A 26,919-nucleotide genomic window follows, 5' to 3' on the forward strand; every position below is an offset into this window, starting at 1 on the left:
GGTCATTGAAACAATTGTGAATATGTATACATTTAAAATCCTGCAAAGCTTTCTAAAAACAATCTTCAAAGGAGTTAAAAGTAACTGGAAACTATTACTCACTATGCCAATAAAGTTACTTTTGTAATAAAGCATCACTATATCCCTCACCTCTCCACCCCCATCCCCCCCAAAAAAAACTATTTACAGAAAACTATATTACTTGTAACTGGTTACATCCAGACTCTACTTGTTAAAACTTTTATTTTTAAAAAATGCTTTGGAATTTACTGGAGTGGCACGTCATCCTATTTTCAACTGTTAATTTATGGCCTGCTTATCATAGTTTATAGTTGCTTTAACTGCAAATGCATATATTTTTACTGTAATTTTATCAGCGTACACAACCTGCATGTATTGTACATAACAGATATTATTAAAATATCCTTAAATAATGTGCAAATTTCCTGAATTTTAAAGACATGTCATTAACAACTGAGAGTAATGCTGGGCTCTTGCTTATGATTTTTCCTCCGGTCATATGGCAGTGCTATTCTAAAACCACTCTGCAAACTGGTACTAGCAGCCATCAATAATCCTCTTATGAAAGGGATGAACTCCATATACATCTGTGTTCATGATTCAGACTCCACATAATGCATATACTCCCAGCTTCATGACAAATAGAATCAATCTACTCACTGCCATATGAGACCTTAATAAACAGGCATATGGTATGCAATGTATATCTATCTATATATATATATATATAATACACAAAAAGCTGTAGATTCAAAACTAACAGCACTTCTAACATGTTTGTTCTGGACCCCAGAAGGATGTGGCATCTCTAAAATATATATGAGTGATTAACAAACTGAACTTAATTAATACATCAGCCAAACATTTTGGCTTGTGATTTTTCAGTTGCTGAAAACAAAAGGAAGATGCATTCATTCCAGACTCCTCTACTGCCAAAATTCTTAAATGGATGGTGATGGTGCGCGTTATCTTCGAAGTACTGACACCTTAAGCCTGCGGATGCAGAAATTCTTCTTTGCATCCAAAGTATTTCAAAGAGATGGCACCACAAAACACAGACAAATGAGAAAAATTGTGTTATTATGAGTTGAAAGGTCTGGCTGCTGATAAATCAAGCTTCCTGATCAGAACTGCAGCATTGTGATTCCTCTGTGTTCAGATCTGCGGCTGTTTTCCCACCCGTTCAGAAGATGAAACTCTCTATACCTGCATTCATTCACTTAAACAAGATTGCAGGACCAGCATAAGATGTTTTGCTTAATACAGTAGGTCCTGCCAATCCCTATACTCCTGAAAGTAGCCGCCTTCTTGTGATATGTACATGTAATGCCATGCTTGCAATCACAAGGCTATGATCTAGTACTGCTTGTGCCATCAGGAATCTTCCTGTTATAGCTTTCCACAAGCCAGCTAACCCAGAGATTTCTGGTAAAAGCTATCTGTAAACATCAAGCGGCAATCCGGGATCACGCTCCATCCATTGGGTAATTTCATGTGAACAGGCCATAATATTTTTGTGTGGGAGCTGTTTGGCTCTCTGCCCTGGGAGATAGCAGCCATTTCAGATGATTTCCCCCAAAGAACTGACTGACTTATTACAAGTTATCTTTTCAGGATAAGCATGGTGCTTTTTTATAGTCTGTTCTATTAACTTTCCTATTATTAATGTTCTCCTTTTAAAATCAGTGTTTCTCAACCTTCCTAATGCTGCAGCCCCTTAATACAGGTCCTCATGTTGTGGTGACCCCCAACAATAAAATTATTTTCATTGCTACTTCATAACTATAATTTTGCTACTGTTATGAATCATAATGTAATTGTGTGATATGCAGGTTGTATTTTCATTCACTGGACCAACTTTGGCACAAATACGCCCAAATTTGAATACTGGTGGGGTTGGGGGAAGGATTGATTTTGTCATTTGGGAGTGGTAGTTGCTGGGATTTATAGTTAACCTACAATCAGAGAGCATTCTGAACTCCACCAACAATGGAATTGAATCAGGCTTGGCACAAAGAACTCTCATGACCAACAGAAAATACTGGAAGGGCTTGGTGGGCATTGACCTTGAGTTTTGGAGTTGTAGTTCACCTACATCCAGAGAGCGGGAAGAGAATTTGGCGCCTGTTTCCAAAAAAGGAAGAGAAGGACAGGCGAAGAGATCTTCAGCCTTCTCTGCCAAAGGGGTTACTAAGACCATCAGAAATATGTGTTTTCTGATGGTCTTTGACAACCCCTCTGAAACCCCTCTCATGACCCCCAGGTTGAGAAATGCTGTTTTAAATCAATATGTCCGATCCATAAGATCTACCTTAGTATTGACTGAGCCTGTTGCTCTTCATCCAAACTAGGGTTACTTTTGTGTCCAATGGGCTCTCAGTAGAAGCAGGGAAAAGTCCCCATGTTCCAGTATTGTATTCAGAAAACAAAATACAGATTTCATTCATTCCTCAGTTTTACAATAACCAGGCACCTAGCAACATATAGACCTTTCCAGGTTTCTGTGAATTGTGCTGTCAAGCTCTCAACAAATTCATTTAAGCCCATTTAAACCTACTTGACCTTGTAATACAATGCCATAGGAGTCTTGCTTCAATTATTAGCAGAACCATACCAGATTTTTCTGATATGCAAGTTATCTTTTAGGGCAACTTTATGCTTGTGTGTTATGTCATCATAGAGGCTGGGTGCAGGCTCTAATTTCCAACCAGATTGGAAATACTTCTTAAGGCTCCACAATCACCTAAAACGTATTTGGAAACATCCAACACTGCTTTTGCTTCAGGTATTGATATGTATAGTAATTTGTCTGCAAAGCGTATGACCCAGCACACCTTTCCTATGTTGAAAAGAAAAAGAATTTGGGTGGGAGAGTTGGCAACCTTGTTTCTATGCCTGGAATTTGTTGCTATGCATCTTGAACATGCAGAAAGTGATTTATGTTAGTCTCAAACCCTGATACTGCTTTTTCTCTTCTGCTCCCGTGCCCTTTTCCCTGTACAGCTTTTGAAGTAAGCGCTGCTGCTTATTCCAGACTGCAGACCACCCTGATAAAACATGTTTTATAACAAACAGCCTCCCTCATATTGGTGCAATGCTTTGAAGGAACGATGTGAGATGTAGCCAGGCTCAATTCAAGAGGAAAGGGTTAGAGGAGACCAAATTAGGACATCTCTTGTCTTCTACCAGCAAGCTTCTGCTTTTTCTTAGCTTCAAAACTCAGATGGGTATCTCTAGGTGATGTTGCTTCTTTGCAAATCTAGAGCAAGTCAACTACAGCAGATGGTGTGCATAGTCTATTTTAAAAACAGCAAGTAGAATCTGAGGGCTTCAGCGATGTGTTGTAAATTTACAAAGCAAGAGTATCTCTTAACACACATTAGTGATGCCTGAAGTGTTAAGTGTTATCAGATGCACTGCTGATTCAAACCTAGATTTACCTAGAACAATGTTCTTACTAAGAATCCGGCCACCTCTGCTGGCCAGTGATCAACTGGTATTGGAATCCAGAACAAAAGTCCAAACCCTCCTGAGGCAAGGCTAACGCCTGAGCCCTCACTCAATTATTAGACAAAATTGGGCCATGAATTATATAATTGACCCCTTCAGGAATCAACAAGAAGAGTACTAAATTATCTTCATTTTGTTATTGCTTTCATGATTTAGATCCAGGGAATTTGTCCAATCGCATGTCCCTATATAGGCCATCTTGTGCACTGCGGTCAGCGGAAGAGACCCTGCTCTCGGTCCCACCCTCGGTCCCTGTCTCAAGCACGGCTGGTGGGAATGAGAGAGGGGGCCTTCTCCGTGATCGCTCCCCGTCTCTGGAACTCCTCCCCTAAAGAAATAAAAATGCCCTACACCTGTATCAACTACCACCTGAAGAAGACTCCACGTAGTCGAAACCAGTTGTGGTTTATAAACTGTGGATTCTAAAAAAGGACTGATATACTGTGTTTTACTGTTGACAACCTTTGGTCTAAAATAAGGACTTACAAACTTGTACATTCAGTTGTAGCAATCAGCTGTGTACCCACATCAAGAAGCTCTGGATTAAGAGACTTGCAAAAAAGACTTACAAACTTTGATTTGTTATTGATAAACTTTTGGTTTTCAAAAATAACCTACAAACTTGTGCATTTTGCTGTAAGAATTAGTTGTTTATCCCATATATGGAAATCTTTTGGTTTAAATAATTGCATGAAGTATACTTTGTAGTAGATGCCAGTACATTGAATGTTTTAGTATTATAAGCATAGATATGAGATACATTATTGTGAGTCTATAACTGTATTACTTTTTGGTCTATTGTGGCCTTCTGCCTTTGCATTTTGGGGGATCCTTGCTCTCTAGTGTTTAACTTCTTGCCCCACACTGCAATCTTGATCAGGCGTCCTGCATCCATTATTCACATTGGAAGAAAGAGAATGCATTCACACCAACCGAAGTTTTTGTGCTACTGAGAGCTTGACTGGGACCTCAGGTGGCACAAGGGATAAACTGAACGGTGAGAATTGTGTGGTTCTCCAAATGCTCAACAGCCACAACCAATGATGAGGAATGCTGGGAGTTACAGATCAAGACCTTCAGGAGAGTCACAAGGAAAGAAACCTCTCATGATCCAAAGACACCAAAGTTTTCTGGAGCCACTTCTCAGTGCAGGCCCGTAGCCAGGATTTTGATTTGGGGGGTGCTGAGTTTGATTCGGGGGGGGGGGGCTGAGTTTGATTCAAGGGGGGGCTGAGGATCTACCCTAGCAAACCTTTTGTATCGTTATCCCAATAGCCCCATGCATGTGGGATATATTGAGCATGGTAATCAGATCATGATATGAATAAACATAACAGTTTAAATAATGTTCCAGTAAGGCCTTCGCGCGGACCACCCTGAGAATTTGGGGGGGGGGGGCTGAAGCCCCTCAAGCCCCCCCCCCCCCCCCGGCTACATGCCTGTCTCAGTGGTAGGATGAGCCAAAAGCAAAATAATAGTAATAAAAACTAGAACGTAGCTATTGTGACCAATAATAAGAGCTTAAGATACAAAATATTCCAGCTTTTCAGACTGAGTTACATTCTGTGCCAAAGCTGAGAAACCCGCAAATGATAGTGTCATGGAGAAAAGAGCACAGCCATCGGTGGAATCCCAAGGAATGGGCTATAATTCAGCCCCAGGGCCTGAAATTCTTCATAAGCAGCGCTCAATTTTATATATTTAAGCAAATATTTTTAAAACCCGTTTTGAAATTATGTTACACTATTTAAAACAAATGAGTTTAAATATATCTTAATTGCTTTTTTATATCTGCTTTTATAGCTGGATCTTGCTTTACATTTGTCATAAAATGCCTTGGGTCCCATGCCAGGAGAATGGCAAGATGCAAACAAACAAACACAACACCATCTGGAATGCATAAATACCAAACGTTATGAGATCTATGTCCAAAAAAAGTAACTATTTCAGGTTCTGATAGTGGTACAAGTCTTCCTTTTAAGCAGGCCTACTCTCGAAGTTCTACTGAAATCAGCGGGGTTTCCAAAGATCATGTGCTTATCATCAATTGGGATGTCAGCTAAGCAGAGCTGAAGTGCCTGCCCATCCCATCTCTGTGTTACACCATGCTGGAACAGAAAGCTATTATATTCAAATTGTTCGCATGACTTGGCTTCTACTGCTGCTGCTGTTATTCCATACTCTACTGAATGAACTGCCTGCAAAGTAGTTCTGAGGCTCTTTTCCTTAAAATTAGGCAAGATCTCAACACATGGGAAGAGAGGATTTACCTCTGGTGAATTCATCATTATCTCCTGACCTTCAGTCTACTTCCCCCACTGAAATCTCATGGTGTTAACTCATGGTGGACAGAACTTTCCTAGCAAGGACAGCCTTCTCCATAACCATTACCCAAAGCCTTGAGGATTGTAAGTGGAAGACTGTTCCACCAAGCCAATAATCTAAGAACATCAGATATCATGAGTGCTGAAGGCCCCATGCATTTGACCTCTCACAAAATTAGACAAAACAATGGCAAAAGTGTATCTTCATCTTTTCTAAAAATGATACAACTTGCATCATTTTTGACATCAGTTATGAAATGCACCAGCTGAAAAACCACATTCCATTACTTTCATTCAATCACTAGCACCATTTCACATGAACAGTGGGCATATTGAGAATCACTAAGACAGAAGACAAGAAATAATCATTTTTGTCCTGGAAACAGAAAAGGGATATCTAGAGATCACAATAAATAAAGGTTTCCACTTGATATTAAGTAGAGTCCGACTCTTGGAGATGATACTCAACTTCATTTCTAAGCTGTAGAGCTTGCATTGTCTGTAGACACCTCCAAGGTCATGTGGCCAGGATGACTGCATGGAGCGCTGATACCTTCCCACAGAAGTGGTACCTATTGATCTACTCACATTTGCATATGTTCAAACTGCTAGGCTGGCAAAAGTTGGCGCCAACAACCGGAGCTCACCCTGTTCTGCGGATTCGAACAGCCAACCTTCCGGTTAGCAAGTTCTGCAGCTTAGTAGCTTAACCCTCTGTGCCACCACGGCACCTAGAGATCACAGTACCGTATGTTAAATCATTATTTGTGATGAAAAACATTAATATGTTACTAAAATATCTGGAGAAATGGTTTCAAATTTCCAAATGTAATTTCCAGAGTGCAGACGCAGACAGGGAACCAGTGTGGTATTGTTGTTTTCTGTTTTGGACTATAACTGTGGAGACCAGGGTTCAAATCCCTGCACAGCTAAATCCCTTGGAGTAGGCACATCCTCTCAGCCTCAGAGGGAGGCAAAGACAAATCTGAACAAATCTTGCTGGGAAAACTCTTTGATGGGTTCACTTTAGTGCCTCCATAAGTTGGATGCAACTTGAAGAGATACAACAACAAAACAGAAACACCAAAATGCCCTCTTCAGGAAAATACCCTTTAAGACAAATAATGAAAGATAGATGATTTTATGAAGAGAGTTACTAATTAAACAAAAATAAAATTTTGGCTTTGTTTTAAATCCAGATGCTTTTCAAAAGTCATCATTTTCCCAATAAAGTAGGTTCGCTTCAAGCTTTAATACCATAGAAGGTCCTTAATTCATAGCCCACAATAATCTCTTAAAATATCAAGGAGATAATGACATGATAATTTGAAATCAGAGCCACTGGCAATCAAAGGCAAAAACATTTGTGTGGTTCCCAAATTTTGGTCACCCAGGTGTTTTGAGCTCCAACTTCCAGAAGCCCCAGTTAGGTTAGCCAACAGTTGGGAATCCTAGGAAGCGAAGTCTAAAAACAACGGGAGGGCCAAAGTTAGGGAGTCACTGATGGGCAAACAATTTGACCCAACATACAAGGCAGAGCCCAGCATTCCACCCATCCATCATCCATATCCTTTTCACTAAGTGAGACTCAAAACAGCTTACAATAGAGAGAATCTCAAAAGAAAACTCATACAGTAAAAACATACAAAAAGTTGAGATTAAAACAGTATTAAACAGCAACGTCAAACCATTTGAAATATTACTATAGGGCAAGGACTACAGACAGTACAATACTATAAAAGACCCTTTTATAAAATAAGCAGTTCCCAAAAGCTTGCTGGAATAAAAGGGGCTTGCTGCTAAAAAGACAGTAAAACAAACACCCACTGTTGCCTATAAAAGGAGATGCAAAGTCTGGGAGCAGACATGGAAAAGGTCTTATCTTGGGTCCCCATCAAAGAGGACTATGAAGGTGGTGGGACTGAGAGAAGTGCCTCCCACAAAGTTCTCAGAGCTCAAGTTGACTCATATGGGAAGATACGGCCCTTCAGATAGCCTGGAGCCAAGCCATATAGAACCTCATAGATCATAACCAGCACTTTGAATTGTGGCCAGAAACAGACAGTAAAAATGTTGTAACAAGGGCGTTGAGAGATATCTCTAACCAACCCAAGTCAGAGGGATCTGGCTGCAAACTCCAAACCAGAGGCTGATGTCGCATTCGTTGAGGTAGCGAGGTTCAGCTATACATGGCAATTTCTGTTAGGGTACAGGTTGTTTGGAAATGTATGTCAGCAGAACCGTGGCACAAAATCCAAACTATGGTCCCATCTACACTGCCTCATAAAATCCAGATTATCTGTTTTGAACTGGATTATATGGCAATGTGGAATCACATAATCCACTTCAAAGCAAATAATCTGGATTATATGATGAGCCCCCAGTGGCGCAATGGATTAAACCCTTGTGCAGGCAGGACTGAAGACCAACAGATCGGAGGTTTGAATCCAGGTTGACCGTGGATAAACTCCCTCTGTCAGCTCCAGCTCCCCATGCGGGAACATGAGAGAAGTCTCCCACAAGGATGGTAAAACATCAAAACATCCAGGTGATCCCTAGGCAAAATCCTTGCAGACGGTCAATTCTCTCACACCAGGAGCGACTTGTAGTTTCTCAAATCGCTCCTGATACGAAAGAAAATCTGGATTATATGGCAGTGTAGGTCCAGCCTATAACAATAGCACAACTTCTGCACAAGACTGGGATGATGCCCGCGCTGCATTTTTTTTTAAAGCAACGATTTCAACAGTACATGCTCTTCCTTCCATGTTTGGAAGAATCAGGCCAACAGTTCAAATGCACATAACCTTATTCATAACACTGTGGCTTTGGTATCCTTTAGAAAAGAAACATAAGCTACAGAAATTCCTTAAGACTTGAATATTTGTTGGCCCAAATGGTTTTCATTCTTATTACATTCTGTAATGAGAAGAGCTTAATTAGTTCCAGTTGTGTATACACCACTTGACTCTTACATATGTGGGGAGGAGAGGAAGGCTTCTATGCAGCTGTGAGGCTTGTTGGGTAATTGCTTGTTTTCTGTTTGCGATCAAAACAGATAAAGGAAAATTCAACAAGGGTTGCCACCACATCTATTAAGATGGCACACATTTCCAATCCGCTGACGCTCCTTTTTTGCCTTCCTGGAATGAAGTGTTAAGCCCAGAAAACAAATAGAATATGTAATGCTCCTGCATTAGAAATCTGCAGTAGTGGGCATCGTAAATGGAAAATGACCCAGTTTTTTTTATATGAACTGCGATAAGGTTGCGATTTGGTGGGACATGGTGCCAAAAGGAGATCCAAGCCCAAGTCCCAAACAAACATATGGCAACTTGAAACTAGATGAAGTGACAATATCTGGGATATTGCCAGTTTCTAGAAAGCCAGAATGCTAACTGGTTATGTCATCTTTTGTAACAAGCTCAAACCAAACATTCTTAAATGACAGCGCACAAACAACCCAGTGGCCCATGGTAAGGCAATAAAACTAGAGGGATATTTGGAAAAGCTGCAGGGTTCTTTGCGGATTTCCCCAGCCGCTCCCCACCCAGTCAGTCGCTGAAACAAGTGAGAATTTTTCCTTTCCCTTTCTTCGTAGAATTTACCAAAATTCCCCAATACCTTCCTATTAGGCATTAAAGAAAATGTATATTAAACAATGCAAATGTGAGGGACACCAAAACCAATTGAGCTGCACATTCAGAACTAGGGTTGAGGGCTTAACCTTTTTGGGTCTTGTTTTGAAGCTCCTCACAGTCAACTAATTTATTGTTAAATGAGGGATAGGCAGGTAAAACATGGTTTTCTCCAAGCTGCGAATGGCTAGGCCTACCGCATTTAGAAAGTGCAACTGAAAGAGTGTTTTATTTCACTTCTTTTTCAATGAATTTACTCTAAATAAATTAGTTGGTTTGAAAAGTTGAGTTTGAAGAAGCAAATATGGACAACGGTCAATGACTGAGGTCTGCTCTGGATTATCTTTTTTAAAATATGAAATAATGTGAATAATGATGCTCCTCACTTGAATAGCATCTACTTCTAGAATATTTCTAGCTCTTTCACAACCTGGGGATCACAACCAGACATAGTGAAGACATCTGCCCTTGCGCTTTGCTACTTTGCTGCTGAATACACATGCCCAGCATGAATGCAATCTCACCATGTTAAAACAGTTGATGTGGCTCTTAATGAGACATGCCACATTATCACAGGATGTCTACGCTCTACGCTGCTGGGGAAATTATCATGTTTAGCCGGTATTGCACCACCTGACATCTGCCAGGAAGTTTTTTGTTGTTTGTTTGTGTGTGTGTGTGTGTGTGTCAGGAGCAACTTGAGAATCTCCGACCCATCCTCTGTTCACATATCAGCCAGCAAGCCAATGCCTTAAATCAAGAAACACCTTCCTAAGATCTAAAGAGATACTCGCAGGAGCACCTCAGCAAGCAAGAGTCCAAAAGTGGCAGGCTAAAAACTGGAACCTCAATCAGTGGCTGAGACCAGGTGAGAAATTCCTCCCGGGCACACAGAACACTGGGCAACTTGGGAGGTGATGAGCAGACCGCGCTCTGGTGCTCTGAGATGCAGAGCTAACCTTAAGAAATGGGGCCACAAAATGGAGTCCACAACATGCGAGTGTGGAGAAGAGCAAACAGCAGACTACTTACTACAATGGAGTCTGAGCTCTGCTGCATGTACAGGAGGACCTTGTTAAAGTGACACCAGAGGCACTCGAAGTGGCCAGCTTCTGGTAAAAGGACATTTAGTATAATACCAAGTTTTTAACTTTGCTTATGGTTTTTCTATACATTATAACTGTATTCTTCTGACAAGATAAATAAATACATACTAGTTTTCAAACTCATGCTATACACCTGTAATTTAAAAAGGGGGCATTTACTTAACATACCACTTTTCTCCTGAATGAGACCTATGATGAAAACTCTGTTTTTTTAGAAGCCCCAAACGTTCATATTAGTATTGTATCTGCGAGGGATACATTCCTGGACTTCATATGGATACAGAAAATCCACTATAAGAGCAAGTCCTACTGAAAGGAAAGACTTTCCACCAAAGAATACCACAGAGTTACACTGCAGGCACCAGAAAATGCCTAAAGAGGCAATATTTTGTGGGAATACCAAGCTTGACGTGTATTCATACATACACACATATACTCCTTTATATATGTATTTACTGAGCTTCCACTTGTTCAAATTTATGAAAAATAGGGACACAGGGTGCTCCTGGTGATTGACAAGGGACTGGTCACCCAATTCTACTTCAGCAGAAGCAAATTTGGCTGTAGTTGTTTTGAAACACCATAGTGGTTGTGATAAAGCAAGATGTTTGAACATCTCCTATGGAATTTGTTCTTTTGCTATCTAATCTCTTAAAGAAATACAAATCCATGTATAAGGAAACAGTTACGTCCAAATGTTATTTATCTGATGGAATAAAATCCCCGGTGTTTAATAGGACTTTAATTGGCTGCTAAAACCACACTTTTACGTGAAAGGAGGGTAAGGTTGTCATACAGATGTAAACACCTAAAATGGCTCTGGCTGCATGGATTTAGCTACTTTTCATTTCAAGATATGTTTGCTTCTTCTGCTGTTTGCATGGCTATAACAGGAGAATCAAGTCCATACATGCATAGATTTTCAGGATTACAACCTTCATACTTCATACCATATAATCTTAAAAAGTATGTTTACAACTTCACTGAACTTTATAGGAGAATTGCACAAAGCAGTTCATTCTGTCATGGTGCAGTTCATCCTAAGCTGTAATGAGGATACCTTTCATCAGGCAGTGAGGTTGTACTGACTAATAAAGTGGCATTAAAATTTGGGGATTTTCTGTATGTGCACGTCTGTATTTGCACATACAAATTTATGAGACACAAGAAGAGACATGTGCAAGATGACCCCCCAAATTAAATCGCCGTACATTACAGAAATGGAAAGATGGGCTTATGTAGATCAGTCTTTTTCAACCTTCCTAATGACCCTTAATACCGTTCCTCATACTGTGGTGACCCCCAACCATAAAATTATTATTTTTTTGCTACTTCATAACTGTAATTTTGCTACTGTTATGAATCAACATGTAAATATCTGATAAGCAGGATGTATTTTCATGCACTGGATCAAATTTGGCACAATACTTGATATGGCCAAATTAGAATACTGGTGGAGTTGAGGAGTACTGATTTTGTCATTTGGGAGTTGTAGTTGCTGGGATTTATAGTTCACCTACAACCAAAGAGCATTCTGAACTCCAACAATGATGGCAGTGAACCAAACTTGGAACACAGAACTCCCTCAGCCAAAAGAAAATACTGGAAGGGTTTGGTAAGCATTGACCTTGAGTTTTGGAGTTGTAGTTCACCTACATCCAGAGAGCACTGTAAACTCAAACAATGATGGATCTGGAAGAAACTTCAATACGCCCAAATGTGAACACTGGTGGAGTTTGGGAAAAATAGACCTTGATATTTGAGTGTTGTAGTTACTGGGATTTATAGTTTACCTACAATCAAAGAGAATTCCGAACCCCACCAATGATAGAATTGGGCCATACAGGGTCCCCTTGCCTTGAAGGGACTCGCTGGCACGAGCCTCCCTCTCACCTCACATGCTCTCCCTTGCCACGCATGCGCACCATGCTGCCACGCGCTGAACACACCTGCTCTCCGTTTGGAGTCTCAAAAACAGCCCTCCCCTTGGCTGAGAGGCCAGCCAATGATAGCAGGAGGAGGGCTTTTGGTGGGAGGACTCGCCGTCTGTTTCCAAAAATGAAGAGAAGGACAGGCAGAGAGATCTTCAGCCTTCTCTGTCAAAGAGGTTCCTAAGACCATCAGAAATATGTTTTCTGGTGGTCTTTGGCAACCCCTCTGAAACCCCCTCGTGGTTCCCTCTGGGGTCCTGACCCCCAGGTTGAGAAACGCTGATGTAGATCATTTCACTTTAGCACCCAGAATACTGGTATATCCATGTCAGCCTTTTCTTGCTACCACTTGCTGAAATTTGTTTAGAGATGGTGGGGTTGAACATGGGACTTCACGCATGGCAAGGTATCACCATGCAGTGTGCTAACATGCTTTCTTGATTCTGGATTCTAGACTTAAAGGTGCTTCTAAGTGTGAATTTAGGAGCAAAAACCGAATTATCTCAAGGCAAAACTAGATGATTCTCCTTTGAAAGAAACTAGAGCCCTTTTCACACAGCTGTATAAAATCCACACTGAACTGGATAATATGGCAGTGTGGACTCAGATAATCCAGTTCGAAGTACATATTGTGGATTATCTGCCTTGATATTCTGGGTTATATGGCTGTGTGGAAGGGCTCTCGGTTTGCCTAACATAATCCAGACTGACATTTCATTATAAGAACAGCCAAAGTTGTGGGTTCTCCAAACACTGCTTTGAGTCTAATAAATGTCATTTCTACTTATAAATAATGCACATAAGAGAAAGAATAATTTAGGATTGAAGTAGCCCTACTTCTTATGTGGGTCCCAGCTCCAAATGAGGTCTCCTTAGCTCGATGTTGAGGTTGAGAAAAAAATTGGCAACAGTAATGAGATTTCTGAATGCCACTTAGACATTTACACAAATCTCTTAGCAACAATGTGTAGTGCTTACGGTGGACTCTGCAGAAAATACTTCAGCTGTACTCCATAAAAAGGACAATCATTCTGTTTAGCAAGCCTTGCAATTGCTGATTTATTATTAACAAATGTTTTATTTGTATCCTTATTTTATATACCTGGGGTCATGAAAGAAATTGTCAAGCCGAAATGGGTTGCAAGTGGAAAAGGTTTAAGAAGCCCTGGTTTAGACAACCCAGTTAATTTTTGGCCCTTCATGGACTTGAGTATTTGTTTGAGAGAGAAAAACCCAAAAGCAACTATGTTGTGATCTAGCTCTCAGCTGCTACCCTCCTGACAACATTTTATCAATGTTATTATTGCAAACAAAATGATCTTCTTGTGATTCTCCTACATCAAACACTGTCATAGTAATTTGATTCCAGATCTTCTTCAACTAGAGAAAGATGTTTCTGCAATCCTTTTCAGCGTCTAAGCCACCAGCAGAGTGAACAGTTATGGCTGAGCACACTGTATTTGTAACCTTCCTGGGACCAATCCTATAAGCTGTTCATAACACTTAGAAGAATTTCGAGAAGTTCGTTTGTTAGGACATTGGAATTACGCCATGATCTCACAGTGATGACATGGGGAACAATTCATGCAAAAACCAAGAGATAAAAATAAGAAAGTTGGGTTTTATTAGTCCCTTCAAAATAAATAACACAATTTTTTTAAAAAAAATTCAATGTCATATATGGCTTGGCAATACAACACCAGAACTGGAATTTGTCAACTTAAACTATCAGTTCTTCCAGATAAGTTTCAAAAATGTGAGTTCTCACAATATGGTTTCTGCCACTAGCATACCCATATGTTTCATTCTATTGGGAATCTATTCCTGGCTTATTTCTTGGATTGAAACTACTACTACTACTACTACAATTCTTTATTTATATCCTTTTTTTCTGTCATGGGACCCAAAGTGGCTTACAACATATTAAAACATATACTAGAGGATGGTTTGCAGAGCTGATCCTATGGTCTGAATTTTATCTTACATCAGTTTGTTTTTTTTACAATAACTCTTAAAGTTGAAGCATTGTAGTATAAAATTTTTATTTCAGTGATGCACATTGAACCCAACCCACAATGGATCTGCCCCAAACTTGGCACACTACCTACATGGCCAACATTGAGAACTGGTGGGGTTGGGGGGGAGCTGTTTTCAAATTCTGGGACTTGTAGTTCACCAACACTGAAAAGGAAGAGAAGGACAGGCAGAGAGATCTTCAGCCTTCTCTGCCAAAGGGGTTCCTAAGACCATCAAAATATGTTTTCTGATGGTCTTTGTCGACCCCTCTGAAATCCCCCTTGCAACCCCCCCCCCTCCCCCGGGGTCCTGACAGGTTGGGAAACACTGACTTAAATGGTTTAAAAGGCAAAGTATTCTTCTTTGCTTATTTGGATTGCATTTGACATTGCTGTACGTGATCTGTGACACAGAAGCAAAGCATACAAATCATAGATTATAAGTGCTGATGTTACCATCAACAAATTATTTGTAGGGGCAACACGAGAATAATCACACTCCTTTTCCAGAAAGACAGCAAGGGCTGGTAACACGAACTTTATATAAAAGTAATATGTGTGCATTACTTTTTGCTCAGAACCTTTGGAGGATAAACACGCTTTCTTGGGGCACCTTGTAGAGTTATTTTTCCAAAATTTGGAGCATTTTCTTGCTTCTTTGAGATCCTCTCATGAAAAAGCCCCAAGCAATATAATGAGTTGAACAAGGAAAACTTTTGCAGTTACACAATGAATGTCTTTTGTAAAGTGTTGACAGATCAAATGTGTTGAACAAATCAAGGAACCAAATTTGCAGAGATAACATATATTTCCCCTGTACTACATGACTTCCCTAGTCTACGTTGTGGCTGCTATGGTAATAATGCTTTTAGCATATATCTCTACTCTCTGAAACATCAAGGCCTTTATGCCATGCTGTTATCTTAAGTGTCTGGGCAAGTCTCTTTCAAAACTCTGGCTCTGCAGAAGTCATGACATCACTTGGTTTATTTTATACATGCTTCTTATCCTTTTACAACGAGCTGGTTAAGATAACATGACATTTCTTTTACCCTGAATTCCATTGGGGGCATGCTAATTACTATTAAAACCCATTTACACAATAAAAGGAAGTGTGTAGGCCAAGGAGATGAAACTAATACAGTTATTTCTCCTTAAATCCAAGTATCTACCACTTGAAAATAAAGTAGAAGACTTTTTTTACACAGCTGTAATAAGTTATTGTCCTGCAAAATAAATTAGCTTAATTATACATGTTCTGCCTCCTCCCAAAACCATGACGAGAACATAAGCAGGTTCACTGCACCAAGGGCAGATCTACACTATAGACTTAATGCAGTTTGACACCACTTTAAACTACCATGGATCAATACAATGGAATTATGGAAGCTATAGTTTTACTTCACCCAATTTTTACTTTATAGTGCCCTGGTGGCAAAGCGGGTTAAACCGCTGAGCTGCTGAACTTGCTGACCAAAAGGTTGGCAGTTCAAATCTGGGAGCGGGATGAACTCCCGCTGTTAGTGCCAGCTTCTGCTAACCTAGCAGTTGAAAAACACACAAATGTGAGTAGATCAATAGGTACCGCTTCTGCAGGAAGGTAATGGCTCTCCATGCACATGACTTAGGAGGTGTTTACGGACAAACACCAGTTCTTCAGTTTAGAAATGGAGATGAGCACCACCCCCCAGAGTCAGACACAACTAGATTTAATATTAGGAGAAACCTTTACCTATAGTTTTACTAGGTCTTCAATCTTTTCTGCCAAAGAGTGTTGGTGCCTCACCAAACCACAAACCCCAGGATTCCCTGCCATTGAACTGCATTAATTCTATAGTATAGATGCAACCCAAGTCACACTATTAATCCATGTAAGTCAGCTCTGGCAGTTGCAGTACATACTTTCCACAGTTTTAAGGCAGCTGTTTATTCTACCCTAATACAAAGGTGTTGAGGATTTCACCTAGGACTTTCTGGGTTACTAAGACAAAGCAAATAACGTTTTGGTTAAAGCCTACTGACCCAAACACATCCCTGAATCTTTTTGTGGTAATGTATGCCTTCTGTTAAGAGACATCCTTATTTGAGAGACAAAGTTTGTCCTGTATAAGAATGGCAATTGACCATCATTATAAAGCAGCAATCTAGTTTACTTTTATATAACTTAAATTAAACAAGATGTAAAATATCCAGTGTTTGGATTTGTATGTGTATATCTTCAAGTCGCCAGTTGACTTATGATGAGCCCATGAAATTCATGTTTGTATTATTATTGTTCAAGGAATATTCAGAGGTGGTTTTGCCAGTTCCTCTGAAATATAGCCTATTGCACCTGGTATTCATTGACAGTCCCTGGCCTTTCATAAAGGCAGAAATATGTCAAACATGTAATGTATGAAATGTGGGCAAGTATATTAAGTACTGAAAAATACATAACTAAGTGAATGGAAACCAGAAATTTCATTTGGCATTTAAGAAGAATGCAAACTATTTAATAGGTATTTTCTAACTGATAACCCCACACATCATTAATTTCAGCAATACCCTATTGCTGTTTTGAAAACCTGGCAACGCTATTTGCGAAGATATACCGGATTTAAGACATTTCCGTGATTTCCAACTCTAAGAGAACTGCAGTACGGCATAATGTCTATTATATTTGGGTTTATAGTGACTATAGTGAATGGGTTTTACGTCTTTCCACAGATTAGTGTACTCTACACTATTCTATGTTTAATGTTTTTATTAGGTGTTTTTAATTTTTGTGTTTCGTGGGTTGTTGTGGGTTTTTTCGGGCGGATGCTTGCCATAGATGCAGGCGAAACGCCAGGAGAGAATGCCTATAGACCATGGCCATACAGCCTGAAAAAACCCACAACAACCCAGTGATTCCGGCCATGAAAGCCTTCGACAATACCTTGTGTTTCATGTTTATATGTCCTCTTAGGTTATGGTGAATTGTCCTATTGAATTTATGCTTAGCTATATGTTATTGTATTTATGATTTGGTTTATGTATGTAAGGCATTGAATTTTGCCCTTTTTTTGTAAACCACTTTGAGTCCCCCCCCGGGGTGAAAAAAATGGCATATAAATACTGTAAATAAATAAACACAAAGGAATTGGTGCTCACCAGTTATATGGCGAATCCTTATTGTAGTTTTTTTAAGTTAAGAGTATTGTAGTGGAATATTAAAATGTCTAGAAAATGTCTGCACTGAGCCACCACCTGGTTCTGTTTTGTGCTTCAATGCTCTCCCCAGAAACTACACCTTTAAGGTAAAGATCAAGCCGCAGTGCCCCAGATCTGGAATTCCTGGGCATATATATTATTGCACACATCCCTATACAATTCAATGGGAAATTGAGTAGACTCACAAATAGAGGTACTGTGTGAGGATCAAATCCTCCTTCTCCAAACAGTTTTGCATAATGCACTTCCATATCAAAAAAAAGGTGGGCAAAGGAAGGGCAAGAGTCTACATTCACATTAGAATAATGTTGAGATTTGCTCTTTGAAAACAAGAAATGGTCTTGAAATGGAGAAAGAAGACTGAAGAATATAATTAAGATTGTCGAAAGCTTTCATGGCTGGAATCACTGGGTTGCTGTGAATTTTCCAAGCTGAATGGCTGTTTCAGAAGCATTCTCTCCTGATGTTTCACCCACATCTATGGTAGGCATCCTCAGAGATTGTGAGGTCTTACAACCTCTAAGGATACCTGCCATAGATGTGGGTGAAACGTCAGGAGAGAATGCTTCTGAAACAGCCATTCAGCTTGGAAAATTCACAGCAATCCAGTAATTAAGATTGTTCTGGCTAAATAGAAGATGGGGTAATGAATAATGGTTTTACTATCCTCTCCTGCCAGCTGCTCCGACCTCTGGAGACAGACTCGGGTTGAATCATGATATTAAGATACTCAAAGATCAAGCAGAAGTACTTCTGTATCAGAGCCCTTACCATCACAGAAGGCAGATAATAAATCAAACTCAATGGGACCAGAAAGAATGTAATATATAATAATATAATATATCTGGGTCATGGTATCACAGTGGGTTAAACTTTTAGCTGCAGAAAACTTGTTGAGCGGAAGGTCAGCAGTTTGAAGCCGTGAGTCAGGGTGAGCTCCCTCTGTTAGCCCTAGCTTCTGCCGACCTAGCAGTTCAAAAATATGCGAGTAGATGAATAGGTACCACTTTGGCAGAAAGATAAAAGGCACCCATGCAGCCATGCTGGCAAACACAACCAGGAGGATCTATGGACAACAGGCTTCTCAACATGGAAAAATGGAACAAAGAGCACCTCCCCATAGCCAGAGTTGAGCATCACCTCCAGATGCCAGAGATGGAAAGGGAAACCTTTGCCTTTGTTTATATTTTATGTCATTCTTATTGTATAAAAGGCATTGAATGTTTGCCTATATATGTGTATACTGTAATCCGCTCTGAGTCCCCTCGGGAAAATAGAGCAGAATATAAATAAAGTGTATTATTATTATTATTATTATTATTATTATATTTTAAGAGAAAGTCCACCAAGGTTAATATTTGACTGTTGTACTCCATGCAGCAAAAAATCATCCACCATCTGCTTTTGCTACATTCATTCCAAAAGATAAAATTAAAAAGCATGAACTTCAACGGCTGGAAATGTCCTGAAGGAATATTGGAATAAAGGGTCGACCAAAAAATATGCATTTTTTCACCTTTGGCAGCCTAAACCCATCAGCAAAAAAAGTCACAGTCAAGAATTGCTACACAGAAATGTTTTTCTTGTAGGAAGAAAAGTATAGCGGAAAATAGACACTTCCAACAGTAATGTATGTGAGGAATGTGCCTTTGATGGGTCACGATTATATGTGTTACAGAGTCATTACACACAGAAAAGAATGTCATATGTGAATCATCCTCAAGACTCTATTAAACAAAAACCCTGAGCTGAACTGAACTCCATATACTGCCTAGCACTCTGGAAATTAAAAAGCTGTAAAGAGTATGTGTACAGGCTTTGTCTAAGCACTTAAACTACAATTGCAGATGAATCAAGACGTTCAAGACAAAGGAACACTAATATCTCCATCTCAATTGCATATCAACCATATAATGATCTTGTTTTTTTTAAAAAAAGCTGTAGAAAGGTTCAAAAGTTTTTCCTACACTGTAACTGCAATAGTGTCCAACCGCTAGGTGGCTGATCACAGCTGGTCAATGGTCATTTTCTCCTTTAGCATTCATTAGAGTATATGCTCCACTTTCACAGATACTAATGGTGCTTTTCCCTGCAAGAGCGGATCTAAAAGATCTTGTCAACACAAGAGGATGTTCACCAAATAATGACATTGTCATGAATATTATCTAAATCTTTTTCCAGATAACACATGTTTACATCATATCTCCCTCCCTTTTTATCTGCTGAGCTGTGGGACTTGCTAACCGAAAGGTCAGTGGTTCAAATCTGTGGAGTAGGGTGAGTTCCTGTTGTTTGCCCCAGCTTCTGCCAACCTAGCAGTTTGAAAACATGCAAATCTGAGATGAATAGGTACCCCAGTGGGAGGAAGGTAACTGCGCTCCATGCAGTCATGCTGGCCACATGACCTTGGAGGTGTCTACGGACAACAGCAGCTCTTTGGCTTTTAGTCATGTCAGGAGCAACTTGAGAAACTGCAAGTTGCTTCTGGTGTGAGAGAACTGGCCGTCTGCAAGGACGTTGCACAGGGGATGCCTGGATGTTTTGATGCTTTATCATCCTTGGGGGAGGCTTCTCTCGTGTCCCTGCATGAGGAGCTGGAGTTGATACAGGAAGCTCATCCATGCTCTCTAACCTATGACCTGTCGGTCTTCAGTCCTCCCAGCACAGGGGTTTAACCCACTGCACCACTGAGGGCTCCATAGGCTCTTCGGCTTAGAAATGGAGATGAGAACCACCCCCCAAAGTCGGAATTGGCTAGACTTAATGTCAAGGGGAAACCTTTATCTTTACCTATTATCTGCAACAACTTGGTTTAACTTACTATTAATGATTTTGAATTATGGCTTATGTTCCTTTTAAAAAATAATAATAATTGAGAACTTTTCATTGGGTGTTCTCTATTCTGAGATCTTTTGACAGAAGGTGGGCTGCAATCAAATCAAACCAAGCAATGTTTACTTTCGTTGGATTTGGATAAATCAAGAAAGGAAACACTCAAAAGGATGGTAGTCCTGCAAGGCAGTTTCACAAGCAAAGGTCTGATATAAAGATGCTAAAAGAAGCAAGCTTCCTCTACTCATAAAAATTTAAAAGGACTGAAAGGATAGATAATGCAGGCTCTCTCCCACCCGCTTATGCAATCCAGGCCAGAGTCTGAAAGTAAGTGAGGGATCATCAAATTTATTTTTAATCAGATTTTGTCTTATGGAGGAAGTGAGGAGTTTTAACACATTATGGGATTAGAGGGGGAAAAATAAACCCATATATATATATATATATATATATATATATATATATATCACATAATTGTAGGTATATGGCAGTGGGGATGTGAATGCCTTGGGGTGCACCTACACAGTAAAATTAATACATTTTGGCACCACTTAATTTCCACTTCAGCTTTACATGATCTTGAGTTTTATGTATTGTCGAAGGCTTTCATGGCCAGAATCATTGGGTTGTTGTGAGTTTTCCAGCATGTATCGCCACTTTTCAACCTCTGAGGATGCCTGCCATAGATGCAGGCGAAACGTCAGGAGAGAATGCTTCTGGAACATAGCCATACAGCTTGGAAAACCTCAAACAACCCAATCTTGAGTTTTCTCTGTCAACGATTGTTGACGCCTCACCAAAGTACAACTCCCAGAAAGCCATAAGCCTGAACATGGCAGTTAAAGCAGCGTCAAACTGCATTAATTCTGCAGCACAGATGCACCCTTGAATGGCTCATTTCCATCGGAAGTGAATCAAGCGATCAAAACTCCTCTCCTCAATCACCGGATGCTCCCCTTCCCACGATTTGACCTAAGAGGTGAGCATCATATGGGGATTCTGCTCAGATTAACAAGGATTATTACGGGTTCCTCTTGCCATGGAGATTTCCATTCATCCTATATAATACAGTGAATGAAAGCTCCAGATGCTGCAAGACGGGTTCCCAGAGGAAATCCTCCTCTGATGCTGCCTGGTTCAGACAGATTGAGAAAAGAAAAGAAAAAGGAAGGAAGGAAACAGGAAGGGGTGAAGGAGAAGAAGGAAAAAAACATCCAGTCATTCAGAGAGAGGTTTCTCACTCCCACCCTGGTCGACCAACCCAGAAAACAACAAACAGAAGTGAGCCGTTTTTCAGAAAGCCACAGAAGAAGCTAGTGATGGCCATCATGATCAGTCAGGGCTGAGATGAGTATCAGGATGTTTGTTGTGGTTGCAGCCGTTCCCTTCCAGCAACCGACTCCTTTAGCAAATGTAATCATAATGCACCCTGGCCGCCAACGCTGCTGCTTACGCAAACCCACCTCCCTTCCCTCCCCTCTTTACTCTGCCTTAGCAGCAAGCAAGAGACCCTTTGCAAAGGTAGACCGCCTTGGGGCACTCGCATGCAGGCATCCCGCCTACTCCCTCCCTCCCCATCAAGCTCAGGACTTCATTTCCAGGATCATATTCCTTCAACATGAAGAACGCCAACCCCAACTATTTATTTTGTAATTTGTGTGTCCAAACAACCCACCCACTTACTCCTTTCTGGCATTCAGACAACCTAGATTTGAATCTCATCATCTCCAAAGACCCTGAGGACGGTCCATCAAGGAATGCATTGGCAGCTGAGCCTATATAAATATGCATACACACACATATGGCTATTAATACTATTTTTTACTGTTATAATGAATGTTTTACTTATTGTTTTAATTGTTATTATACTGCTCTGTTATAAGTAGTGGCATCGAATTGCTGCCAAATGTAAGCCGTTCTGAGTCTCCCTTCGGGGGTTGAGAAGGAACGGGATAGAAATGCTGAAAATAAATAAATATGTGCACGAATGTGTATACACACATATGTTATGTCTATACGCATACACACACACACACATGTACATGTGTATATATGTACATCTGTGTAGCTGTGTGTATGCATATAATTTTAGATGTCTGTGTGCATATATGTGTATATTTATTTATTTACATTATTTCTATCCCGCCCATTTCAGCCCGAAGGCAACTCAGAGCAGTATACACAGTCGGCACAATTCGATGCCGAAACAAATTACATACATTGATAAAGCAAAAACATCAAGTGCAATTAAACATAAACGACAGTGCATAATAAACAATTTAAAAAGAAACTATGTATATACATGTGTGTGCATGTGTATGCATATATGTGAAGGCCTGTGTGTATATACATATATCTGTAGATATATATTTGTGTTGTGTATGCATGTATGTGCAGAAGTGCATATGCCTATGTGTATATATGTGTGCAGCGGAACTGTGGTTCCTAGACTGCTATGTATAATATAATCTGTAGATGGTCAAACACCACATAGTTAAACCCTTTTCCCTAATATAAAATTGCAAAATCAAGGTTTAGGTTTTTCTGATTTTCTTTTTTTTTTTAGGGGGTGGGGAAATATTTCAAACAGTGGGTGGTGAAGTTGCTGTGACTTTTCCAGGCTGTACGGCCATGTTCCAGAAGCATTCTCTCCTGATGTTTCACCCACATCTATGGCAGGCATCCTCAGAGGTTGTGAGGTCTGTTGGAAACTAAGCAAGTGGGGTTTATATGTTTGTGGAATGTCCAGGGTGGGAGAAATAACTCTTGTCTGCTTCAGGCAAGTGTGAATGTTGTAACAGATCACCTTGATTAGCACTGAATAGCCTTGTAGCTTCAAAGCTTGGCTGCTTCCTGCCAGGGGGAATCCTTTGTTGAAAGGTGATTAACTGGCTCTGATTGTTTCTTGTCTGGATGTTGTCTGAGTGGTTAAATTCACTCAGAATGCGTAGATAGGATGGGTTCAACTGTATCTCTATATATGTATATACGCATGTGTGCATGTGGAGCGTGTGTAGCACAAACACCTATACAGTCAACTCTTGAGATCCACCGATTCAACCATCCGCGGATTCATATACACAAGGAAAAGCTGCCTATGCTTTTTTTAAAAAAAAAGAGAGAAAAGAACATAAAACTGTAATCTTAAATTCACCCAAGCTGAGGCAGGTTTCCTGGATAAGGAAGGATACATATGCATACATAGATAGAAAACCTCTCTCTCCTTAGTCACAAAAATGAGTATCAGTTTCACTTAGTAGTGTATACATACTGTGTGCGTGTGTATATGCATAAGTGTGTGTGTGTGCACGAGTGCACACACTTATTCTTGACACTGTTGAGTCAAACCAAACTGCAGATAGATAGATAGATAGATAGATAGATAGATAGATAGATAGATAGATAGAAGTGTGGATGGATGGATGGATAAATAGATAGATCGATGTGTGGATAAATTGATTGATTGATGTGTGGATAGATAGATAGATAGATAGATAGATGTGTGGATAAATTGATTGATGTGTGGATAGATAGATAAATAGATAGATAGTTAGATAGATAGATGTGTGTGTACGTAGGCAGGCAGGTAGGCAGGTAGGTGTGTGGATAAATAGACTGATTGATTGATAGGTAGATAGATAGATGGATGGATGGATAGATGGATAGATGTGTGTGTGAATAGATAGATAGATGCATATATAGATGCGTGTGTAGGTAGGTAGGTAGCTGTGTGTGTAGATGGATAGATGTGTGTGTAGGTAGGTAGGTAGGTAGGTAGATGTGTGGATAAATAGACTGATTGATTGATGTGGATGGATAGATAGATAGCTTGATTGATAGCTGTTATAATGAATGTTTTACTTATGTATATGTGTATGTGGATAGACAGACAGACAGACAGAGATAGATAGCTCTGTGTATAGCTAGATAGATAGATAGATGCGTGTGTGTGTAGATGGATAGATGTGTGTGTGTAGATGGATAGATGTGTGTGTAGGTAGGCATCTATCTATCTATCTATCTAGCTGTGTGTGTAGATGGATAGATGTGTGTGTAGGTAGGTAGGTAGGTAGGTAGGTAGATGTATATGTGTATGTGGATAGACATGTATATGTGTATGTGGATAGACAGACAGACAGACAGAGATAGATAGCTCTGTGTATAGCTAGATAGATAGATAGCTCTGTGTATAGCTAGATAGATAGATAGATAGATAGATAGATGCGTGTGTAGGTAGGTAGGTAGCTGTGTGTGTAGATGTTTAGATATCTGTGTGTGTAGGTAGGTAAGTAGGTAGATAGCTGTGTGTGTAGATAGAGAGATAAATAGATGTGTGTAGGTAGGTAGCTAGCTGTGTGTTTAGATGTTTAGATAGATAGATAGATGTGTGTGTAGGTAGGTAGATACACACAGCTATCTATCCACATGCATGGATAAATAGCTGTGTGTATAGATAGATAGATAGATAGATAGATAGATAGATAGCTATGTAGGTAGGTAGGTAGGTAAGTAGACAGCTTGCTGTGTGTGTAGATAGATAGATAGATAGATAGATAGATAGACAGATAGCCGTGTGTGTAGATAGATAGATAGATAGATAGATAGATAGCCGTGTGTGTAGGTAGGTAAGTAGATAGTTGCATGTGTAGATAGGTAGGTAGGTCGATAGCTTTGTGCGTAGATTGATACGTAGATAGATAGCTGTGTGTATAGGTAAGCTGGTAGACAGATTGTGTGTGTAGATAGATAAATAGATAGCTGTGTGTGTAGATAGGTAGGTAGCTGTGTGTGTAGATAGATTGATGCATACATACATGCATGGATAGATAGCTGTGTGTGTAAATAGATAGATAGATAGATAGATAGATAGATAGATAGATAGCTATGTAGGTAGGTAGGTAGCTTGCTGTGTGTGTAGATAGATAGATAGAGAGATAGAGAGATAGATAGATAGCTGTGTGTGTAGGTAGGTAAGTAAGTAGATAGTTGTGTGTGTAGATAGGTAGGTAGGTTGATAGCTTTGTGTGTAGATTGATACATAGACAAACTGTGTGTATAGGTAAGCTGGTAGACAGATTGTGTGTGTAGATAGATTGATAGATAGATAGATGTGTGGATGCACATACATGCATAGATAGATAGCTGTGTGTGCAGGCAGGCAGGCAGGCAGGCAGGCAGGCAGTTAGATAGCTGTGTAGGTAGGTAGGTAAGTAGGCAGCTTGCTGTGTGTGTAGATAGGTAGACAGATAGATATCTGTGTAGGTAAGGTAGGTAAGTAGGTAGCTTGCTGTGTGTGTAGATAGATAGATAGATAGATAGAGCGACAATCCCACGCGGCAGGAGACTGGGGGAAGAGGCGGACAGGGGGCTGGAGAAAGCGAGGGTACCTCTGCAGCTGAAAGTCCCCCTGGATAAACCCCTTTCCTGCCCTTCTGCAAAGAGAGGTGCGCGCCCTTTCCTCCTGTGCCCCCCTTTTCCCTCCTTCTCCGCAGACGAAGAGGAGGAAGGAAGGGAAGCCAGAGATGCTCCCAGGGCTGCCTGGCTTGGCTGCTTGGCTTACCTTCGCGGGCTTTGAGCAGGACGGTGTTGGCGACGATGTTTTCCAGCTCCATGGACGAGCCTGGTCTGGGCGAGCTCCGGAGGGCTCTCTACTGGAGCGAGGAAGGGCGAGGGGATGCCTAGGAGGGCATGCTTGCCTTTCTTTCTTCCTTTCTTCTCTCCCTCCCTTCCTTGGATCGGGCTGCCTGCTCGGAGAGGAGCCACTGCTTGCCTGCTCCCTCCTCCTCCTCCAGTCTTCCTTCCTTCCTTCCTTCCTTCCTTCCTTTCTCGCGTCTCTGGGCTACTCCATTCCCCGCGCCTCCAGGAGCCAGCCCACCCTCCTCTCCTTTCCTCTCCTTCCCTTCCCTTTCCCTCCGCTCCTCTCTTCTCCCTCCTCTTCAGGGTTTAAGGTTTCAGATGCTCTTCCCCCTCCCTCTTCGGGGGTGTGGTACTCCTCCCAAGCCTGTAGTTCCGCAGCATTGCGCAGGCGCCATGCTCAACAGCTGGCCCGGGGTTTTTTCCCCCCTTCTTTTTTTTTTTAAGTGCTGCATGCCGGGAGATGTAGGCTGCCTCCTCTCTCGACACTCCTCTCCGACACCGCTTTACCTGCGCTATCAGAGGAGATGCTCCAGCACTCTTGGGCAGAGAAGACCCAAAAAGCCACGATACCATCACACTGAGTGGCCTCCTCCTGCAGCCCAAAGGCACCCTCGAGTGTCCTTGGGAAATGGTGCATCTACACTGGAGAGTGGAGGCACTTTGACACCCCTTCCACTGGCATTCCAAGATCTGATCCCAGAGTATTTGCTTAT

The 26,919-nt window shown here is 40.7% G+C and overlaps 1 protein-coding gene across 1 annotated transcript in view; it reads right to left on the bottom strand.

The window, feature by feature from the left end:
- Positions 1–26,562, bottom strand: part of GRK5 (G protein-coupled receptor kinase 5) — a 256,986-nt gene extending 230,424 nt beyond the window's left edge. Inside the window, exon 1 of the mRNA XM_060768524.2 lies at positions 26,130–26,562. Within this exon, the coding sequence (XP_060624507.1) occupies positions 26,130–26,181 (52 nt within the window). The 5' untranslated portion in view covers positions 26,182–26,562. The remainder of the gene's footprint in view (positions 1–26,129) is intronic.
- Positions 26,563–26,919: the final 357 nt, after the last annotated feature.

Source organism: Anolis sagrei, chromosome 3 (assembly GCF_037176765.1).
Source record: "Anolis sagrei isolate rAnoSag1 chromosome 3, rAnoSag1.mat, whole genome shotgun sequence".
NCBI classification, from domain to species: domain Eukaryota; kingdom Metazoa; phylum Chordata; class Lepidosauria; order Squamata; family Dactyloidae; genus Anolis; species Anolis sagrei.